The sequence below is a fragment of the Rhynchophorus ferrugineus genome, unplaced genomic scaffold (genome assembly GCF_030347505.1).
Source record: "Rhynchophorus ferrugineus isolate W39M unplaced genomic scaffold, kcgeb_rfMv2 rfM7, whole genome shotgun sequence".
NCBI classification, from domain to species: domain Eukaryota; kingdom Metazoa; phylum Arthropoda; class Insecta; order Coleoptera; family Curculionidae; genus Rhynchophorus; species Rhynchophorus ferrugineus.
In genome coordinates, this window is record NW_027472586.1 from 28772621 (window position 1) to 28795775 (window position 23155).

General features: G+C 31.7%; 1 protein-coding gene across 1 annotated transcript in view; it reads right to left on the reverse strand.

Annotated features, from left to right (window-relative positions):
- Positions 1–23155, reverse strand: part of Stacl (SH3 and cysteine-rich domain-containing protein) — a 455842-nt gene that overhangs the window by 193191 nt on the left and 239496 nt on the right. Inside the window, exon 15 of the mRNA XM_076410623.1 lies at positions 9954–10062. Coding sequence (XP_076266738.1) covers positions 9954–10062 — 109 coding nt within the window. The remainder of the gene's footprint in view (positions 1–9953; positions 10063–23155) is intronic.

A 23155-nucleotide genomic window follows, 5' to 3' on the forward strand; every position in this document is an offset into this window, starting at 1 on the left:
TATATTTTACTGCTTCGGGTCTTTTGGTTCAATTATTCACTAATTATTTCTTGTATACTTTACATTTTCCTGAAAATTCTCTTATCAATTCTAATTCTCGTTGTTGATGCACCGTGTTTAATCGTTCAAGCGCCTCCCTCGGGTTCTTAGATTTTAATCTCCAACATCATTGCAGCAATATGCAGATATTTTATTGCAACAATGGGATGATATTCTGTTAGAAACTATTCAAACACTCTACGAATCTATTTCGTGAAGAATGTCAGTTGCTTTAGAAGCAAAAGGTGACTGAACATAGGTAGTAAATAAATATTGTGTTCATGTCAAGTATACGTATTACTTTATCCATCCTCTGTATATTTACGTATTTAAATTTAAACATATTATTTATTATTGAAAATACAATTTAATTAATATAGATAAAATAATCAAACAAAAATAAGCAGATATAAGTATAATAATATTTAATATTAGAGTATTTACATCTAATACATATATTAGTTAAGGACGTAAATTAGACATAACTACCAATCGGCAATAATTTTGTAGTGTACTATACCGTTATTATATTTACATTAAACTTGAATTCTCCCCTAATGTACTTGCAATATTACCTGTAACAAGTTGGCGCCCCTTTCCTCCTCGTTCATTCTAATCACATGAATATGCTTATACAACATATTTTTTATTGTATATTATGGTCAATTACATTATTTTACGTATTTGATTAAAATCTATATTTGTATGTCTTATTTTAAGACTCAATTCCAAATTTATCAGTAATGTCTCAATTAATATTAATTAATAATAGGTTAATTTTTAGTCGTTTAAACTCTGTTATCATCTAATAATCATCCTGTCTTAGTAATTATCAGCAAATCGCCTAGAAACAGTCAGCCCGCATCTTTATCCATTGCAATAATAATAAAAAAAGTATATAGTTATATAAATATATACTTATGTAAATGTAAAATAAATCTAAGATCCTCATAACATTTGCCCAGGCACTAAAATAAAAATATTTCGGGTCATCGTAGCGTTTAAAGTACTGAATTTCGAGCTCTTTTTAAATTTGTATAAAGGAGATAATTCTTCACCAAACCTCGCCCCTATTGACGATCGACCGCAATCGTTCAAAATGTCGATTTCGCCATAGAAGTTTGATAGCAATTCCGTTCAATTTCCATTCCTCAGACCGCAACTCTGCAGTTATATTCTGATTTTAGTTTGTAACAGTTTTAAGGTCTCGGGCGACGTAAAAGGATTAGCTAAATAAGCTTTCGAAAGTGGCGGAGTATATAGAGATTAAAAGTCAACGAGAGTATATATAGAATTCAGCTGCAACCAAACTGTCTATTTACAAATAAATATGGATTATAGTATCATCCTATACAGCAACAATGCTGGGTACCTTATGATGAAGCTTGAAGCAAAATTTAGTAGGAAAGAACATATTAAAAAGAAAATAACTGGCATATATAATTTATGCTAGAAACTTGGGGCATTGAAACCAATGCTATAGATTTTAAAAATATCTAAAAATGCTTCTGCGAACTTGTCGATTATTATTTATTTTATCTTTAAATAATATTAATATTAAATTCGTATTCTTTTTATTTATTTCATAGGCGCCGGCTACATATACTTCTCAATTGAATACATAAACATCATAGCGATCAAACCTTCTAAAATACCAAAAGACACCTTAACCATACTTCAACCATAGAGACGACAGTAAAAGCCGAAAAGCCTGCGCATTCATTCGAAGCCACCTTGACAAATTTCCCAGCTACGCGTTTTTGTTTACAGACCAGAGTTTATGTTAGGAGGTATTTTTTAGACTAGTTTTATGTTAACAAAAGTTTATTGCATGAGTTTGTGCATGAGCATCCAACAAAATAATTTTCGGCTTTTACTGCCGTCTACCTTTTTTTTTTGTTCTGGCCTAAAAACCAGGCGGTGGAATGCATGACGCATACCTGGTCGCGGAGACTTGCCCTGGAGTGACAAGTTGGACCGGGTTATGTAATACACTAAACCGAAACCGCCTCACAGTTGACTCATGTGAATCGCTACATATATATATATATATATATATATATATATATATATATATATATATATATATATATATATATATATATATGTATATATATATATATATATATAACAATATTGTATATAAATATAACTATGTTGCATTTGTAAATTAGATCACCTAATTTCTTTAATTGACTCTTTCAAACAAAATACGGCTTATTGCTGTGAATCAAATCATGGTGTATTTAGCTCGAGGTTGCGTGTCCTGCGTCAATTATAGGAAAACGTTTAAACGGCAAATGGATGTCATATCAATTAAACGAAGAAAATTAAAAGAAAAACAGTTGTGAATGATTTGATTAGTACGTTTGGAATTAATTCATTTATTAACCGAATTGTTAGGTCGACCGGAACCTGAGTTTCGTGGAACTAATATTTATTCTTGTTTTTATTTGTTTGTTTGTGCAAGAGAACATAAAACAGGAGCTTGTACTCGTAAAGTTCGCGATGAAAAAGTGAAATATGCTAACTGTAACGGAGATCATCCAGCGAACTACAAGGGTTGCACAGTTCACAAGTAACTACAACAGAAAATATATCCTGCCTTAAAGGAAAAAAGGCAACAACAGCAACAAAACCAATCCACACCTATGAGTCTACCCACCAGACCAAGTCAACCAGACATAACTTATGCCCAAATGGTTGAAAATGGTTCAGCACAAAATCGGGAGACGACATCTCAACCTTCTTAGAAAGAAATTAGAAAATATGATGGGCAAACTAATGTATCAAATGACTACGATGCTTGGTCTACTTACAACCGTCGTCAGCAAACTTGCCTAATGCCTGAAACCATTAGCTACAAAATCGCCGTCTGGAATGCCAATGGGCTCCAACAACACGCCAGGGAACTAAAAATGTTCGTAACCGAACAAAATATTGACGTTATGATGGTTTCCGAAACACACTTTACGGACAAACATTATTTGAAAATTCCCAAATATAAACTTTATCATACAAATCACCCTGATGATAAAGCACATGGAGGTACAGTCATAATAATTCGAGATAATATAAAGCATTTCGAAAAAGAAAAATTCCGCAAAGACTACCTGCAAGCCACCAGTATAACCATAGAGGAAGCCCATGGATCATTAACAATTTCTGAGATTTATTGCCCACCCAAACATAACAACAAGGCAGAACAATTTCAAGAATTCTTCAGTACGCTAGGTAATAGATTTATAGCAGGAGGAGATTATAATGCAAAACATTTAATGTGGGGTTCAAGAATAATAACCCCAAAAGCTAGAGAACTGCTAAAAGCCATAAGGACAGATAACTTACAACATATCTCTACTGGTGAACCAACATATTGGCTTTCAGACAGAAGTCAAAAACCAGATACAACATACCGAACGATGAACATACCAAATTAAATCCCATATATTCAGAAGTTCCGCAAGGTAGTGTACTGGGTCCAGTACTGTATCTTCTGTATACTTATTGCCAATAGGGCAGATTGTGGACTCACGAAGAGTAAAAAAAACTATTTGTTTGTTCTTAACATTTGTTTAATCTTAACTCTTTAGAAAATATGCGATTTAGTTCTAAACGAAAACAAGAAGAAATGAAAAGAACACATTTTAATAGCGATTTTAGTAATTGTTATTTTGATAGTAACTTAAATTAAATGTGTAAACTGCTATATTGGTATATCAAGTATAATTAATTTAAGAAATTTAATTTGATATTTTATAGAGACGGTGTATTATATATAGAAAAAATAAAATATGACAATAAAAATACTACATATACATGTTATATGTCTACCCAACGTCGATCCAATTTAAAATTCCACACAAACGCCACGATATTAAAGAAAATGACTGGGCACGATCTCATTCCTAAAAAACCAACTCCATTAAATAACCTGACCTATTTCAGTTCATACACCTGTTATAATATATATACCTGTTCCTTTACGGTTGATATTCTCAGAAGGTTTCTATCAGAAACGTCACGCGATTATCAAATTACTAAATAAATGATATATATGGAAATTTCTGATGAAATGGAACAGGAAACGTCATGTGTTGGCTGTTTTGTTCAGATAAAGCTCTGCATGTGGAACGAAAAGAATTAAGTGTATAGATCTTCGAACATATCATATTTGTCGTTATTTTTCAGTCCCTAATACTATTTGTATATATAATATATAAATTGATGATAATATTGGATGGGGTGGTTTATTTTTAAAATGGTTTGCTTGGTAGTACCTCAATCGATAAATAAAAGAACTAGTAATCCGTAATTAATTAAAAAAAATGCTCGGTATGAATTAATTTTTATTATTATTTTCGATTAATTACACATGATGTTTCATACTTCAAAAACAGAATTTTCCTGAAATACTAGCTATTTATAAGGTTTCATTTAGATTTTTACAGACACACACACTTATGATATAGTTTGTTAATCAATTTAAAGCTTTCTGATATACTATATTTTTTGTTTTGTTTTGTGGTGCGTAAATAAGCAAAGATGACGGTTTTCCGATGCGCGAACACGCGAAGTATAATTGTCCATGCGCGAAACAGGGAAACTCTTAGTTGATTCTGCTCCTTTGTATTTTCCCTTTATGATTGTTGCCTCAATGACGTTATTGATCTCCCTTTTCACAGCAAGTCTTGTTCCATTGCACAGTCGAGGTTGATTAATGTTACGCAGCATGATGACAACTGATCCTACTTTTAACTCCAAATTGTGAGGAGGTAATCAAGACAATTCTAGTGAATTTAAAAACTCCGTGAGATAGTTGACTGCGTCGTATTCGTTCATAACGGTGTCGACTGATTTGAGGGAAACCAACTGACCGGAAAGAAAATTTTGAATGGTCACCTTGAGATCCTGGGCATCTTTATTTTTCGCCGCCGATATTGCTCGTTCACCCAGCCAATTATAGTTATTACACTATTGCGCTTTATCTGGAAAACATGCTGAATAAGCTCTTCTTTTTAGTTTGTGATGTGACAGAAATTTGTGGGTAATGTGCTGAATCTGGTCGAGGTGTTCACTGCGACTTTATTATTTCCAATATCTAACAACTGCTTCGCAAGCATGCAGTTTCAGCAATTTTTTCATTCGATCGGCTCGAATGACAATATTATGGCTGTCAGATGGCATCCGATCCTATGCTATTTTGAACATATTTTTCTAAATTGTTGTTCTGATGCAGAAACATTTGTAATTCTTGGACAATGGCTCTCTACACTGTTGGATTATGAGCACAACGCTAATCAACTTCCGCATCTGAATTGCCCATAAAATATATTTCTAAAAATTGATGATCAGCATCTGGTAGTGGTAACAGCACCCTCAGTGACAAATTTGTCCAATAATTATTTCTGATATATATTTTAATATAAACTTGAATATTATAAAATAAAATTTGACTCTTTTAATACTTTATTGTTCAACAATAAGTAACAAATAAAGTGAAGATACATAGTAAATAAGGTAAAATGTTATGGTATACCTTGAAAGTGGGAATGAAATTGTCCTGTATAATATGTGTAGCGCCAAATAATTTTATCTAGAAACAGCTGTTATATTTCTGAATGTTGGCCAAGAAGTGCTTAGAATCATTTCCAATCTCTGAAACTAAAGAGCGAGAAGGATCTAGTGGTGGGATCAATTGTGGCAATTTCACTTTGCCTCCAATACAGTCTAATCCAGTAGATTCACCACTGTATTTTAACACCTTGCAATATTTACAAATTATTGTCATTTCCCCAATTGTTACCGATTTGTCGGCACAATAATCCATTGCCGCATCATAGTAGAATGCAGCTCGTTCCAGGATCACAGGAGCACTGTGTCTGTAGAATCGCTCAATTTCATTATGTCGTGCTCGCTGTTGTTGTGCTTGATGTGCACGAACTCGTCTTCTTTGCATTCTAAGTCTATCTACTTCATTGCCACTTTCTAAAGAACGCAATTCTGACATAGCAATACGACTATTTTCTTTATCTGTCTCTTTCTGGTCATCAGTGCGGTTAGCACATGAGGTCGCTCTTCGCACATTTGATTGACTGTGACGACCTGAGTCAGGCTGTCTTCTCCTCGGCATCGTAAATTGTAATTAATCAAAGTGAGAAAAGTTCTCTCGCACTTAGCAGTAAAGTTAATTGTAATTAATTAAAATGAGAATAGTTCTCACGTACTTAGCAGTAAAGTGTCACTATAACAAAAAATCAACAACAAAAGCACATAATTTTAAATGTCACTATCACAAAGGATCACCGAAGTTAAGAATGTTCTCGCGCACGTAGCGGTAATCGTCACTCAAAAAGATAGAAGAATGCACTCTTTGTTTGAGGTATCCATCGACATAGAAGATGGATCGACATATTAGTTGGTTGTTAAATGTGAAATATTATGGTTGCGTTCAGAAATTTTATGTGTGACAAAACTTAAGATTTATCAATCTATATAAAAATAATATGATATATAGTTAACAACTGTAGTTAGCTAAAATTAAGTTTATTTTTTACCTACTGAGAATAAAGATATAAATTCTAAATAGTTATTCATTTTAAACTAATTTTTCTATTTGATTTCTGAACGACGGGGGATACATCAAAGACGGTGAACGCAGTGGATGCCCAAAAGTGGTTCTTCCCGAAGAAAACATTTTAAAAAACCACAAAATGATCTCGAATGACCGTAAATTGAAACTGAATAAAAGAGCAGACACTTTAAAGATATTAACTGAACGTGTACATCATATCATTCACGAACATTTGGGTATGAGAAAGCTCTGTGCAAGGTGGGTGCCGCGCTAACTCACTTTTGACCAAAAACAACGACGTGTTGATGATTCGGAGTAGTGTTTGAAGATGATCAAGCGTAATAAACCCGAGTTTTTGCATCGATATGTGACAATCGATGAGACATGGCTCCATCATTTCACTTCGAAGTCCAATCGACAGTTATCCGAGTGGACTGCACACGATGAACCCGCTCCAAACTGTGGGAAAACGCAACGGTTGGCTGGCAAGTTTATGGCGTCTGTATTTTGGGATGCGCATGGAATAATTTTCATTGACTACATTAAAAAAGGCAGGACCATGATAGCGTTATTGGACCGTTTGAAGGACAAAATCGCCAAAAAACGGCCGCATTTTAAAAAGAAGAAAGTGCTGCTTCACCAAAACACTGCACCGTGCCAAAAATCCTTTGAATTGCTTCCTCATTCGGTGTATTCTCCAGATCTGGCCGCCAGCGACTATTTCCCGTTCTCAGATCTCAACATCGTTGCTCATGCTCGCTGGGAAGATAATTTCGCCGAATGAAGAGGTTATCGACGAAACTGTGGCCTATTTTGAAGCAAAGGAGAAATTGTACTACAAGAATGGTAAAGAAAAGTTGGATGGTCGCTATAATCAGTGTATCACCCTTGAACTGAATTATTAAAAAAAAAAATTGTCAAGAAAAAAATTGTTTTACTATGGCCTAAAATACCCGGCCCAACTTTTCATTTGACCGATTATAATCATAAATAAATAATCAAGTATCAGTTTTTTAGTTGATCATTGTCTTAATACCGAGTATCGATATTCGAGGTTCATTTTAAGCAGTAAGTCCAGTTCAGTTAAAACCTAATTGCTGAAAAACTAAAATTTAAAAAAAGACATAATTTTACATAATGGGAGATTTTTAAAGACCAATTGTGGACTAACTATGGAATGAAAAGAACAAACTACTAAAAGCAGCATTAAGAATCAGGATAGATTATCATCCGTAAATATCTGAAAACCATGACTTATTTGAAAGAGGAGAAATTGATGGAAAGATGTTTAGTAATAAAGTTATTTTTAATATAGGCCTATAAATTAGTTTTCTTTAATTTGAAGCCTTATTGTAAAAAATCGACAATACAATCTATTCAAAATATTGTCCATGGATAGCTACTAATTTTTTCCATGTTTTATGCAATTTTCGAATTCCACCTCAAAAGAAAGACACTTTTTTCGAGCGTGGATACAAATCCATGTTTGTAGTCTATTATCTTCATAAGAAGTGAAGCCCTGCTCAGACAAATCACGACTAGACATTTAAAAAAAATGTTAATCATACTTCGACCAAATAAAACATCAAAAATGATTGGTCCTGATGCGATTTAATACACAGTAAGGTCATCTGTAAATCCTTTAAAATTAATTTATAGGCCTGATCGTCTTTTTATATTATTCAGTATTAAACGCAATTTTTTATTAAATTGTTCCAGTTTAGTTTAACTTCTAGTAATTCTATATTTTTAAATCTATTGTGGGATTCTTAATTAACAGTCTTTTGTCGACAAACGAATCGACCTATTTTTGATACCTTCATAAGAAGTGAAGTCTTGCTCAGAGAGATCAAGACTCATATGTTGGTACAAGTAGTATTCAGAAGTACCAAGGTCTGGAGAATAGTGCGGGTGGAGAATCACATTATATTTTAACATTTTTAAGTACGTTCTCATCGGTTCTGTAACATGTGGCCGAGCGTTGTCGTGTTGAAGAATGACATTGTTATTTGCTCGTATTCCGCCCGCTTTTTTGTGCAGTGCTAGACTCAGACGCATCAATTGTAGTCGATGATCTGTACCATTGAGGGTTTCATCAAGTGATGCCTTCAAATCCTCGTCTTTATTTTTTTTTCCTGTCCGGAAAGCTCTTTGTCTTTGGCGTCAAAATCACCACCCTTAAAAGTTCGAAACCAGTATTGACATGTTGAAATCGACAGATCATCGTTCTCGTAAGCTTCACAGAGTATTCGTTGACTATCGCCCGCTTTTTTTTTTAATTAGGATTAGTTAAAAAGTTGAAACTGCCCGCAAGTGCGTTTTACTCAATTATTACTTTACTTTTAATTAATTACTTTTAAATTCAGATACTATTAACACATTGAAAAAAAATTGTAATCATACCTCGAAAATGAATAACAAAAGGGAAGGCTGTGAGTGAGACATCAACATGAAATTAGTTACCAATGGACCTGATGCGATTTAATACACAATTTTTTTCTATTCTATTCTATTTTTTTAATTAATTTTTTAAAAATTGTCCCAGTATAGTCTAATTTCTAGTCATTCTATTGTCTCTAAATCCCTTGTGGGATTTTTTATTAACGGAGTGAATTTTTGTGGCGAAACGGAACTTGCCGGACAACGTTTTAAAAAGAACTAATAAATTATGGAGAGGTTATCAGCATTATCTTACATTATTCAGCACGTGTGTAGTCATGGAATATTCTAGGTTAATTTTTTACGATGCGCCGTAAAGGAAATGTTTCTCATAAGGTTTTTAAATGACCCTTCCGAGCATATATACACTAAAATTATTCAGATATTATAGAACAACTACAGCAAGTAAATGTTTGAAGTTTCATTAATTTCGACAGTAACTGTTTTTTATTGAATAATTATGTTTTTGGTAACAACATTTGATAGCGATACGCATAGTGCTATCAAGATCACGAAAATTTGACATATAATTAGGGAAGAGTGAGAATACGGATGCAGTTCTAGAAGATCTAGGATAATTAGAAATAAGGCATTCGCGGAATGATGGATGAGCTGAATTTTCATCAAAACATCATTAACATTTTTTTGCTGTGCTGCATCGAGTAATTATATTGACGAAGGGATTTAATAATAAAGGATTCTTACATTTTATTATCTTTTGTCGCAGTTTTGTAGATTGTTCAAATATCTTTCGAGCGTTTTGCATTGGGAGCTTTGTTAAGAAACTAGTAACTTTGATCCATATGTCAGAATGTAGATTCCGCATTAAGACAATTCTTCGTCTTTTATAGACTTAAACTAGTTTTAAGTTTCGATGACTAGTCTCGAAAACTAATATTACCTTTCTTTGCGCAATTCGTTGTTCCTCTTCCGAAAATTTGATACCAGCATTTGAAGTTCTTCTGCATGTTGCTCGTACATCTGTCCCAATTGTTGGGTGAAGTCAGAAACTGTAATAGAAAATATTTATTAATATTAAATTAAATACATTAAGAAACATATAGTTAATATATTCATATCTTGTCCTCATTAAGACATTGTAACATAAGATTCATTGTAGCATTTTATGCTTTTTGATTACGTAATTTGATTAAATTAGAATAAGAACATTCTTTGGAATATTTATATTAAATAGTGATTGTCCTGAGTTTGAAATTCGACTACAATTTATTAAGTTAATAATGCTTTTCTGATAATGGAGTAAAGGGAATAACTTAAAAATCATATTAATAAAACATGTTTTCCCAGGGTTTTCAATATAAAATCAGAAGTTAAATAAAAATAACATTAATTAAAATAATAAATGTCTGTTTATTAAAATATATTAACATATATGCCAACAATCCTAAGAACTAGCGATGGCAACTACCGACTGAAAACAGTCGAGACAGTCGATAATCAAAAAACTAGCGCACTAAATGCACAGTTCGACTGTTTTGTTCAATTCGTGATGCCAGACGAAGATGTACGAACCCTTTCCTGTATAAAATGCGAGAGAGGAAAGGACGGAGATAATTGCTTGGACCAGTTAATTTCATATGTGGTTATATTTTCCAACTGTACAATGAGCGAGACGAAGATGTACATATTCCTTCACGTACTAACTTTAAAACAGAAAAGGAAAAAAATACTGAATACTATTAACATGCAACTAGTAACTTAATTTTAAACGAAGTAGAATTACTTTTATATTTGAACGTTCTGTGGATCTGTAAAAAGGAATTGAATGCTTTATCCTATTTTAATATGTTAATTATTATTTTCAAATAATATACTATAATATATATAGATAATAAAATAGAACTTAAAATAGAACAAAGCCTAATAAGTAAATATGTACAATAACCATAAATACTAAATAAAAATTAAATATATACCTAATCATAGAAAAAAAATTCATGTCATCATTAAAAATGATCGTACAATATCTACTAAAGCTTTTATAAATAAAGTGAATGCTTTAGTTATTGTTGAATAGAAATATTTTTTACAAAAACAGAGAGAGTAATCGAAATATTAACTATTACTGCCATAAAAACAGTAAAAATTATTTTAATTATTTATCATTTACAATTTTAATGTTTTTACCCTATTACTTTAACAATCTTGTAAAATATCGTTCCAAAATACTGCTGTACCAATATACAATATATTGTCATTTACAAGCAAACTACCATTTTGGTCCTCATTTCTGTTACTGACATCAAAATCACCATTTTTAAAACGTTGGAACTCAAATTGACAATTGGGATATAACTGAGCAGCATCACTGAAGTTTTTACATGTGTTTGATGGGCATGGATTTGGAGGCAGGATTTTTTAATTTAAGCAATGCATACAACGAATTGAATATCGAAAATATAGTACTAAGCACCTCAAGATCTGTATACTCTGAATAACTAGAAACTGTTATTCTATATAAAGAAATACGAAAACCATTGAATTTAGTAGTTGTGTTAGGTTTTAACAGTTTTCTACATTATATTAGGTCACTTAATAAATTGTTATCCACATCATTATCCCAATATAAACCCAAATGCCGTAACCATTATCTTTATGTTATCGTTACATGTTGATTTCAAACAAAGTATTCTATGATTTTATTGTTTTAAGCGCTTTAATTAATTGGAACTCAACTAGTTCTTTTAATTTGATATTATTTCAATAAGTCGTATTCTGGAAAATTTTAAAACAGACCTCCTGTGTGTGTGTGAGAATGTGCATTAATATTAATATATATGTATATATATATATATATATATATGTATATATATATATATATATATATATATTAATATATATATATATTATATATTTATTTAGACCCACGGTTCTAACATCAAATATTTCCACACAAAAGAAAATTACACGTTAAATTGAATGGCTCCGAGCTTGTTTGGAGCAAATATGGGCTGATAATAACACTTGACCGTACAAATTAACGAAAAGAAAGAGCAAGTGGGAAAATAAGAGAATAAGAACCTGCGGCGTCGAAAGTGAAACTTTTATTTGGCAACTGTCTGTAGAAATGGGAATAAAAACACCGAAGGCCAATATACACACACGACTGTATAAGTTTTACCTTCGTATATTTCTCATTATCTTCCGCTTATGTGGGAAAGCAATTGTTTATTGTATAGAAGCTGGATATGAAGACAAAACGAAATACGGAATATTATGAGCATCTTGTGTTTTAGATAAATTAGGAATAGACAGATATTTCAGGAAATCTAAAAAAATCAATCAATTTTCATATTTTTAAATGTTAACCCTTTAAGAATATGTCCTTAAGAGGATTTCTCAAAATATAAATTGTCTTCAGAGATGTCTACATAGATCCTCATATGCCTGGGGACGTGTTTCTTCGTGAAATATTTCATAATCTAAATATATATTTTGTAATGAAATAACCGGCATCATCGATATACGTTAAAATGATCTTTCATATTTAGTGTTCACTTGAAGCCAGCTTTTGGCAATAAAATCTCAACCTTCAATCAAACCGTGCAATAATTTTAGTGTATTAACTTTTAATAAAGGCTTAATGATGGAGTCTCAAGATGAAGCTTATGTCCAGTTTTGGATAAATGGTTTTATACTAGTATCAGTAGCTTTAACATGAACATGAACTCTTATTAGGTATTAGCCAAATGTCAGTATTACTTAACAAATGTTATTTACTATTAGGTATTATAAATTTATTACACATATATATTTTTGGATATATCATTTGAAACTAGTCTCCACAAATTGTAAAAGAAAATGAGAAGGTAATACAAGAAGCAGACAAGGAAAAAACAGCCATGGTCTTTAGATATTGTCCAAATTCTGCCAATAGTTGAAAAAGTATACTATAAATTATTGTCAGCTTATTATTTCCGGTTAATAATATTATTTTGATTATCATTTGTTATACAAGTGAGTTAAGAAAATGTCTGGGTTTGTTTGGCTTACTGTATGAACGCAACGAATACAAGGGTCTCGAGGTAGTGAACTTTCTGCAATACTGCGGATACCGCCACTTACATGATGCTGCAATCACTTCCAACATTCAAACCTTTACCAAACAGTTTGAAGAAACAGGTACAGATACAGGAAAAAGCAAAATAGGAACCACCAAGTTTATCAAGAATGGTAGAAAATGTGAAGTGTATAAATTAATTTTTTCGTGACAATCCGAGCTCTTCAATTCCGAAGTTTAAAGATGTTCTACATGTGAATTTGTTATCATTACATCAAGTTTTGTGCAAATAACTAAAGCTGTACGTTTAAAAATGCAGGTAGTGTAGGAATCAAGGCCCGAGAAAGTTGACTAGGTGCTTGGCTCCATAAATGAAGTAATTGATTGCCGTTCAATGTTTGCCAACATTTTGTTTTCAGATACATCTCATTTTCATCTTAATGAATACGTATATAATGGAACTGCCGCTAGTGCCGTCCAGCGAATCGGAAATGTAAGCAATTTGGGGTGCTATTCGAGGTGAGGAATTATCGATCCTTTTTAGATAGACATCTTACTTTTATTATTCCATTAAATATAATCTCAAAGAATAAATAGTTTTGATTAGATGAATATAAACTAATTGCGAAAAGAGTCCAAATTACTGTATCTATTACAATTAATATCAAATATAATAATTTTAAAATATCGATATTTCCATAAAATGTATAAACCATAAAGCCAACTATATGCTATATTAATATATATTACAGTCTATTATCCTAATAGTTTGAAACCGTTAAAGCTGATCAATAGTAAAAGGGAAACGTACGTATAAATGTGGCTTTTTCACTAATGAAAATTTTAGGAAACCATTAGTCGTATTCCAGAGAGATCCACTCAATATAAACAAAAAATAACAGAGTAAAGGCCGATCAGAATAATAATAACGCTGAAAAACGATATTATATTTTCCTTTCGGAGAATTAATCATCAATTGGAATATATTTTAAAGACCTATTGATATATGATTAATATCAATCGCGGTTTAAATTTGATTTGTATTAGCAAAAGTTAATTTTAACTTTTTAACATAAATATTTTTTAAATTATTTGAAATGAAATGGATAATTAAAAAAACCTCTCACTAAATCATCATATATATGATATTTTTTAGTTTGATAAAGATAGGTTCGGAAAAAGAAGTATTTCGTTTTTTTATGTTGAAAACTAATTTATTCACATATAGTTCAAATACTAGCAATGATATATATGCGAGTTTGATTGATGAAATTTTGCTATTTTTCGGGTAAAACCATAACTGATTTACTATTAACGTAGGGCTTCCAGGATTTCTACGCGAGAAACTGAACCAAGTGTTTTTGACAAGAGTTTTTATATGGAACAAACTCCGGTTTATATAGTGGATGTATCAAAACTTCCAACCTATTGTCTCGCAAAATATCTTTACGGTCTTGCGAGGTTGTCATGGAATGTAATAGGGGTATGAGGGTATGAGCACCAACTTCAAAATGATCAGTTGGTTGTAGTTAAAATAATATAGTAAATAGATAAATAGTTTTAGGTAGGTATTAAGCTAAATTGAGTGTATATAGTAGAATATAAAATGCGTGTAGTAGATAGGTTAAATAGGGTTTTTGTTAATTTTTATTTAGTTATTACAATGATTACTATGTACATATTTTATTTCAAAATGTTTTTTTTGTGTTAAAAATCTATGTTTGATTATTTTTTAATTTTTATTTTATTTATTTTTTGTAGTCGGTTCAATTTATTCGTTAAAATATTTAATTTTTCTCTTTTTAGTGTTAGATATTCACTCAATAAAGTACGAAGTTATTTCAATTAATGACGACAAATAGGGACAAAGTAACAATGATTGAAAATAAGGAGCTTTTCAGGTCCCGGGGTTCTCAACCAACTTAGGTGATTTGACAAATGTTCTAACTAGACTAGAACAACAAAAAATTATTTTCCGCGCCGGGAATCGAACCCGCGACCTCCGTTTGGGAGCTAAACGCTTTTCATTATACCATAGAAGCAGCTGTATACAATATTTCCACGAGTTCTTATATTTTATAGTTAGTGCTTAAAAAGCAAACTGAATTGCTTTTACACTGAACGACTTCCGATTTTCCGTCACATCAGCTGAGTAATAACATTATACACAAATACCTGATTATTTTAGATAAAAAAATATGTGCAAACTTTTTACATGCCTTTGAAATTTAATGTTTTCCCCCATTTCCACCCTTCCCCCCATCTGATCCTGACTTGGTTCCATGTGACGTTCTTTCGAATAAAAAATAATTGTGAGAATCGGTCCATCATTGACGGAAAAAACATATATTCAGCCGAACATAGAACTTCATCCTTTTTCGAAATCGGTTAAAAATGATTTACTATGATAGGCCAAAATGAAGAATCTCGATTACCGTCGAAGAACTATCACCATTGCAACCAAAAGGAAATAACTTTAGTCATGCTGTATTTGATGGCGCCAAAAAACGATAAAGAGCTAAACCATCGCTATCAGCGCCTGTGAGTAAATGATACGTCGAGACTCAAATGGAACGTTCATCCACACACAACATACTTAGTGCCATGCCAAAACAATACTGATATGTATAAATATTATAAAAATATATAAAAATATTTTAATTAAATATAATTTGTACAATTATGTGTTATGCTGATACAGATCGAGTCGACGAAGGACAACGAATGAGATTCGACGTTGGATACTGAACATTAGTTGGCCTTCGATGAAACGTACATATTGAATTTGCTGTTAGGAACAAACGTTCGTTGGGCGTGAATCCGTATTTTTCAACGGCGGCGGCTTTTGATGTTACCGACAGTTGAATCGGATTGAAAGCGAATGCCAACAAATCTTCGTTGACCGTCGCTAAGCCATTCAAACAGAACTAAAAATTTCACAACAAACCGATTCGTTGCCTTTCGTTGGCCCGATCTGTACGCAGCATCACTACATAGTATAAAACAAAGTCGCCTTTTCTGTCCCTATATCCCTATGTGCGCTTAAATTCTTAAAACTACGCAACGGATTTTGATGCGGCTTTTTTCAATAGATAGAGTGATTCAAGAGGAAGGTTTATATGTATAATACATGCATAATATACTAAGGCAACATTGCTAATTTTAGAGGTTTCTAACGTGATGTCGTAAATTAACCTATTTTTTTACCTACTTATAAATTTACCTACGAGTTAGATCAAATTAATGTACTACAGTATTGTACACCATAAAAAGGTCTACAAAAAAGTCCGCGATGGTATATGTTTATCTTTTAGGGATAACCCACATTAACCATTTTTATTGTTTACTTTTTACGTGAGAAAATGGCTTATTTACGAAGCTATTTTAAGCAATACGGCATTAATCCTTATCGAATTAAGTACCAATACAGTGTGCAATTAATATAGATCAATATGGTTCCTTACAGCATGTAAATTAAACAAATATTTTCGGAGATATTACAAATTTAAAATTTGCGTTTAAAAATGTGTAATGTAATAAAAAGTGTATGAATTTAGATATTCCAAAGATAGCAGGAAATCTTCATAGTAAATATAGGGGAAGAGGAATTGTTTTACTCCAAATTTAATGCGTGCAGGCCAAGGGCAGTAATGAATGAACCAAAAATACTGGATCAATTTTAATCATGTTTTCATTGAGTGACATAGGCATATATATTTTATGCCCGTGCAAAGTCGGAGCGGGCCGCTATGTTTTTATATACAACGTCCATATTTTTTCTGTAGTGTATTTAATTTAGTATCAGCATTGCACCCGTGCAAAGCCGGGGCGGGTCGGTAGTTAGTCAATATATGTTACAAAGCATAAATGACAACAATGGCGCCAAAAAACTTCAATCTAGTATATTTTATAACATATTACGTAACTATTAACAGCTTAACTACTAGAATTGTATATGTTATTCGAAGAGCAGACTTGAATTGAATTTTAAGATTGAAGTGGATATTTAAGATTGAATAGTGGTTATGAATAATGACGTTGACAAATGGAATTTTTCCTGCTAGTGCCATCAAGTGAAGTTATATTGAAACAAAAGTAAAAGAAATATTAACCGGCTTGGTACCTGCAGTGCTGAAAACGGTAGGATGGGCTTCTTCAATTTCATATAGCATGGAGATACTTTATATTTGTGATTGTATAGTCTATTCAAAGTAACAGTGAGCTAACATCATCAAAATTTGTAATATATTGCGTTCCACTAGAAACCTTTCCTGGGCTACGGGTGTTGAATAAAAATCGGCTTGATGCTAGCTCGATCATCAGACATCAGATATATGAAATATATCAAAACAGTGACTAGGTTTTTCAATATAATCATAATTTAATACGATTATTTCAAAGGAAACTGTTAGTTTTAAAAGTATCCTTAGAAAGCTTACAGATATGCATCTATCTGAGAGATGTAGAACCTCCCTTCATACACTCTTGGGTAATATAGGATTTTAACAATTTGAGTGCTCATGGCACGGATCCGTGCCGCCGAAGTCCAAGGGTGACTATCATGGAACCATAATATGTTTTACTGTGGTTTAAAAATCAGCTCATAAAGAACTTGGAAGAATCATTAGTTATTATTATGGGAAATGCCATAGTAAACTGATGAAGAAAACCCATTTGGTATCTTTGGTTGGCCCGGTCTGTATGCAGCATTAGTAAATATATGTTTCAAAGCATACATAATAATAATAAATATTGGATCTAGTAAATGTTATAACATATTACGTGACTGTTAATGGCTTGACAACTAGAATTGTTTATTCGAAGAGCAGACTTGTATTGAATTGGATTGGCAATGAGTGAGACGTCTAAACATAGGCTATTTCGTTGATGTTAGAATAGATTTAAATCGCTAGTGTCGTTTCGTATCGTCGTTCAAATATGTTAATTATTTTAAACCCTTTTACATTTCGTAACTTATATACGTAGATGGCTAAACTTAAGATATTTTTTAAACAAATATAATTTTGATCAAAGTAGTAACACTGAATTCTCATTAAGATTGATACCATAACTTCCGTAATTAACTATATTTATTTGTAGTCATTCAATATGATTCGACTTTTAACTTAGATGGACTGAACTCAGGCGGAGAGCAGTTTCATTAAACTTTGTTTAAAACGGGTTCCGTTTGATTGTATTCAGAGCGACAACAAACTAATTTGTCACAAATTTTAAATCCAGAACAAATGTTTTTTTATCGATTGTTTTAATCAACAGTTCATGTTTCAATCCTACACATTACAAGTTTTTCAGGACATTAAATACAACCTTTAATACCGAATCACAGAATGTACAAAGTCTATTCGACGAACCTAATTGAACATCTCTGTTGAACTGTGTGACTTACGAATTCCATCTGAAGAACATCTATTGAGTATCTATGGCTATTGGCTATTCAAGAATAGACCCATTTTTTTGGTAACTTCATTGGTCTTGAATAATAAGTATAAAAGTATCATCATAGGATTAAAGTTAACTGTTAGTTTGGAAAGTATCAATAGAAAGCTTAGAGATCATCTCTGTGAGGGCTGTAGAACACCTGTGAGGGATGTAGGATATTTCAGATTGAATAGTGGTAATGATTGAGACGTCTAAACATAGGCAATTTCGTTTATGTTCGAATATATTTAAATCGTCAGTGTCATTTTGTATGGTCGTTCAAATAAATTAATTGTTTTAAACCCTCTTAAATTTCATAACTTATACACATAGGTAACTAAACGTTAAATATTATTAAAAACAAATATTATTCTGATCAAAGTAGTACGACTAAATTTTAAAATGCTTAGGAATTTCAAAATCTGAATTCTCATTAATATTGATTCCATAGCCTCCGTAATTAACGGTATTTATTTGTAGCCATTCAACATGATTCGACTTTTAACTTAGATGAATATGAAAAACTCAACCAGAGAGTAGCTGTATCAAACTTTGTTTAAAATTGCTTTCGTGTGATTGGATTCAGAACGATAATAAACTAATTTGACGCCAATGTTATATCCAGTACAAATGTTTCTGTATCGATTGTTTCAATTAACAATTCATATTTCAATTCTACATATTACAAGTTTGTCAGGACTTAAATACAATCTTTAATACCGAATAACTGAAGGTATAAAGTCTATTCGACAAATCTAATGGAACATCTCTTTTGAAAAATTGTTTTCTATTTTTTATCACCATATATATTTAATATACAGTCGCATAAATTAGCATCAGTCAGCTTCAATTTTTTTCAAATTTGAATCCTTATTGTGAAAAATCGGTATAATATATTATTGTTCAAAATTGTCCATCGATGACCACTATTTTGTTTCATCATTCAGGTAACTTGCCGATTCCAGCTCAAGAACAATGTACCTTTTGAGGCTATACAATAATCCACCCATTTTTGTTATCTTCATAGTAACTTAAGCGCTGCTCAGAAAATTCACGACAAATATGAGCAAGGTCTGGAGAATACGGCGGGTGTGATAGCACTTTTAGTGCAAGAATATTTCTTTTTTTAATTAAGAATAACATTGTTGCATCATTGCCCATTTCCTGGCATTTTCCACGTAGTGCTCGAATCAAACGCATCAACTGTAGTCGATAGCTATCCCCATTGACGGTTTCGTTCAGTAATTCGTTCAAACCCTCGTCTTTATATATTTTTGGATATGCAGAGTTCGCTTTTCCTTGGGTGTCAAATTGATCACTTTTAAAGCATGGAAAAGAAAAGACACATGACATCACTGAAAAGTGAAGCCAGTGTCAGTTACACAAATGTACCCGATGCTATATTATAGGAATGTTCGTCTGTCAGGCTTATACCTGAATAACTTTCAACACTTAATTTAAATTCTAAATATACGTACAACATTTGGTCTGGTAGATTAATAAAAAAAAAATCGCCACTTACAAATGAATCACAACGACCAACTGTGTGCTTAGTATCAACAAGTAGAAATTTTGAGCTTTTGCCAAAAAAGTTAGATTTATTGTCTCGCCGAAAACTGTGCTTTAGGCATAGCTGGGTCAACCAAATGCTGTTGGAGTTTTCGGATCGTGGGCAACGCATTATACGGGTAGAGGAATTTGTCATTTATTAATTGAAATTTTATCACACTGTCTCTGTAATGGTTCCAAAGCAAGATTTATATCAGTTGTTGCTTTATTTTTATGTTTTAGAAGTCGTTCGGTATTAAGTAAGTTGATATTATCGAATTTATTCTATTATATTATCAGGATAAAAAATAAAGAAGGTTTATCATTACTTAAAGGTTTTTAATTTTTTTATTTTGGGAAAAAGGTCTGCTGGATAATATTTTTAAATATTTACCAATAATTACGATGACAACTTTGATGGGGTATTAATTTTTCAACAACAGAAAATCCGAGGATTTATTTAAAAAATTTGAAGCCGTGTCTGCCAAATTGTCTACCAACTATTCACTTAATTTTTGCTTGAATTAATGATTGGCTAATAATAAGGACAATCTCTGGTGAATATGGCAGGTAGAGTGAGGTTTTCTATTTAAATATTTCTATATGTAAATAAATATTGGTATATAAATTAGTTTTAATGATCATTTTTTATTTGTGGCTTTATTGTGTTACATCTCGAAATAAATATGTATCTTTTGGGGTTATCCAAGAATCGATCCATTTCTTGGTATCTCCATAAGAGGTGAAGATCTTAGTAGACAGGTCACGACTTATATGTCTGAGCAAACACTAGTCAGTAGGAGAAAGGTCTAAATAATAAAGCGGTGGATGGGGTATCACCTCCTATTTTAATGTTTTTAAGATTTTTACTACATTTTACGATAACTTCTGTTTATATATCATTCTGTCTTTAAATGGTTTTCATGCTCCTTAGAGTTTATACGCTTACTTCTAGAAGAGAAGAAGTAGATTCGTATAATATATTTACTATTTCGGTACGAGTCTATTTGCATAAAATGACACAACAACAGTGGTTTGTAGGAATGTTGAAATAATATTTTTTTGAAAAGCTCTTGCCAAAAGTTTGCTGAGGTTTAAAAATCAGCTCGCAAAGAACTTGATGGAAACATTAGTTATTCTATGGGCAATGCCATAGTAAACTGAAGAAGAAGAAGATCTCAACAAGTGCACCGACAAAGTTTGCAATTAAGGAACGGTTTGTCGTATATAAGATAAGTTTTGAAGCATGATTTATTTGATAGTTTTCATATAGCTAACTATTTCAAACTGTTACTCTGTAAATATATATATATATATATATATATATATATATATATATATATATATATATAATGAAATAATTAATTGCATTTTTTGTAATTTATTTTTTTAGCAATAAGCCTGAAAAAAGATACATGGCAGATCATATTGCTGAATGATGTAGCCACATAATATTACGTCTTCCTCCCTGTCACTGCATACTCAATCCACTCGAACAGATCTGAGTGTAAAAGTGTCAAATAATTATTACATTAGACACTCAAGTTGAGAAGGATATACAAGCTAGAATTATCTGGATATGTGGAAAGAGGTATTGTCTACAACGCTTTCGGTTTGCACTAACTCGATTGACAGGGAGATTGAACGACACATAACAGTGATTGAATCACCTAGACAGGGTGATAAGAGTGGAAACAACTAAAGGTGATTATATAATTAATATACTTTAACTGTAGGAAATTCTTTTATAGAATGTGAAAGATATGTATGTATTGTTCAGAATATACATGAGCATTTGGTTAAAATGTATGAGGAGAGAAAGTATATTAAAAGTTTTGTATATATGGCAAATGCATTAGGGAGAATAGAGTGATTAAATCTAGTTTTTGTAAGAAATATGTATATAGGTAGTAACAGAACAAAAAGGAGAAATACCGTGTTAACAAAATGACTTGATAAAGGGGCACTGCACCGAAGGAAACAAGAGCTAAACGTAAAAGGCAAATATGCTCTCTAATAAATGCTCTCTATATATATATATATATATATATATATATATATATATATATATATACACATACACTATATATATACTATACACATACACTATATATACACCATATATACATATATATATATATATATATATATATATATATATTTATATATATATGTGTATTTATATATTTATATATGGTAATTAGGTAGATATGGATAGCTCCAGAGGATACCAGTTCAGAAAAAATGATCCTACAACTCTACCGCATAGTTTGTGTGGAAAATAGTTGAACATAAATATAATAAAATACAACCCTAACCTATAAAATGTTCGATAATAGATTTACTATATATATTATAATGTTAAAATAAATTATATTTGATAACATTATTTTTATTTCATTATATTATTTAGATTATAATTTTGTTATGTCAGAGCCAAAATGAACTAAAATTCAAATTTCACAATTTTATCAACAATGTCATCAATTTTGTCATAAAATGAGATAGAACGAAGTAGAGTAGAAATGTCACTAAGTAGCAATATAAAACCCAATAAGGAATAGTCATCCCCGTCATGCCGGTCACCAGGCTATGTTTCCAGATTGAATGTCCTCTGGAATGGTCTCTAAGTTGGTCACTAGACAGTCGGTAGACTGAATGCGGATAATCGTGATTCAGAGCCCACGTTAAGTATTAATCTTAACTGATAAAAAAAGAAGTCTTTAAAATGTAAAAAAAAATATGTATATTGAAATTATTCATATATTTAATTTGAAATCGAACAATTGCCAAGCCGTGCAAAATATACAGTATAATACAATATTCTGATCGGGATGATCTCTAAGTTGGTCACTAGCCAGTCGGTAGAGTGAATGCCGATGATCGTGATTCAGCGACCGAATTAAGTAGTAATATTACCTGGTTTATAAATCGAACAATTGCCAAGCCGTGTAAAATATACAGTGTAATACGATATTATTAAATTAATGAGGTATCGTAAATTCTGTCTCGCGCTTCGAGAGGTTCATTTCGAATGGACATTCACGAATTTAATCAGCGCTAACTTTGATTTAGTGCACTTGTCCTGATTGAAT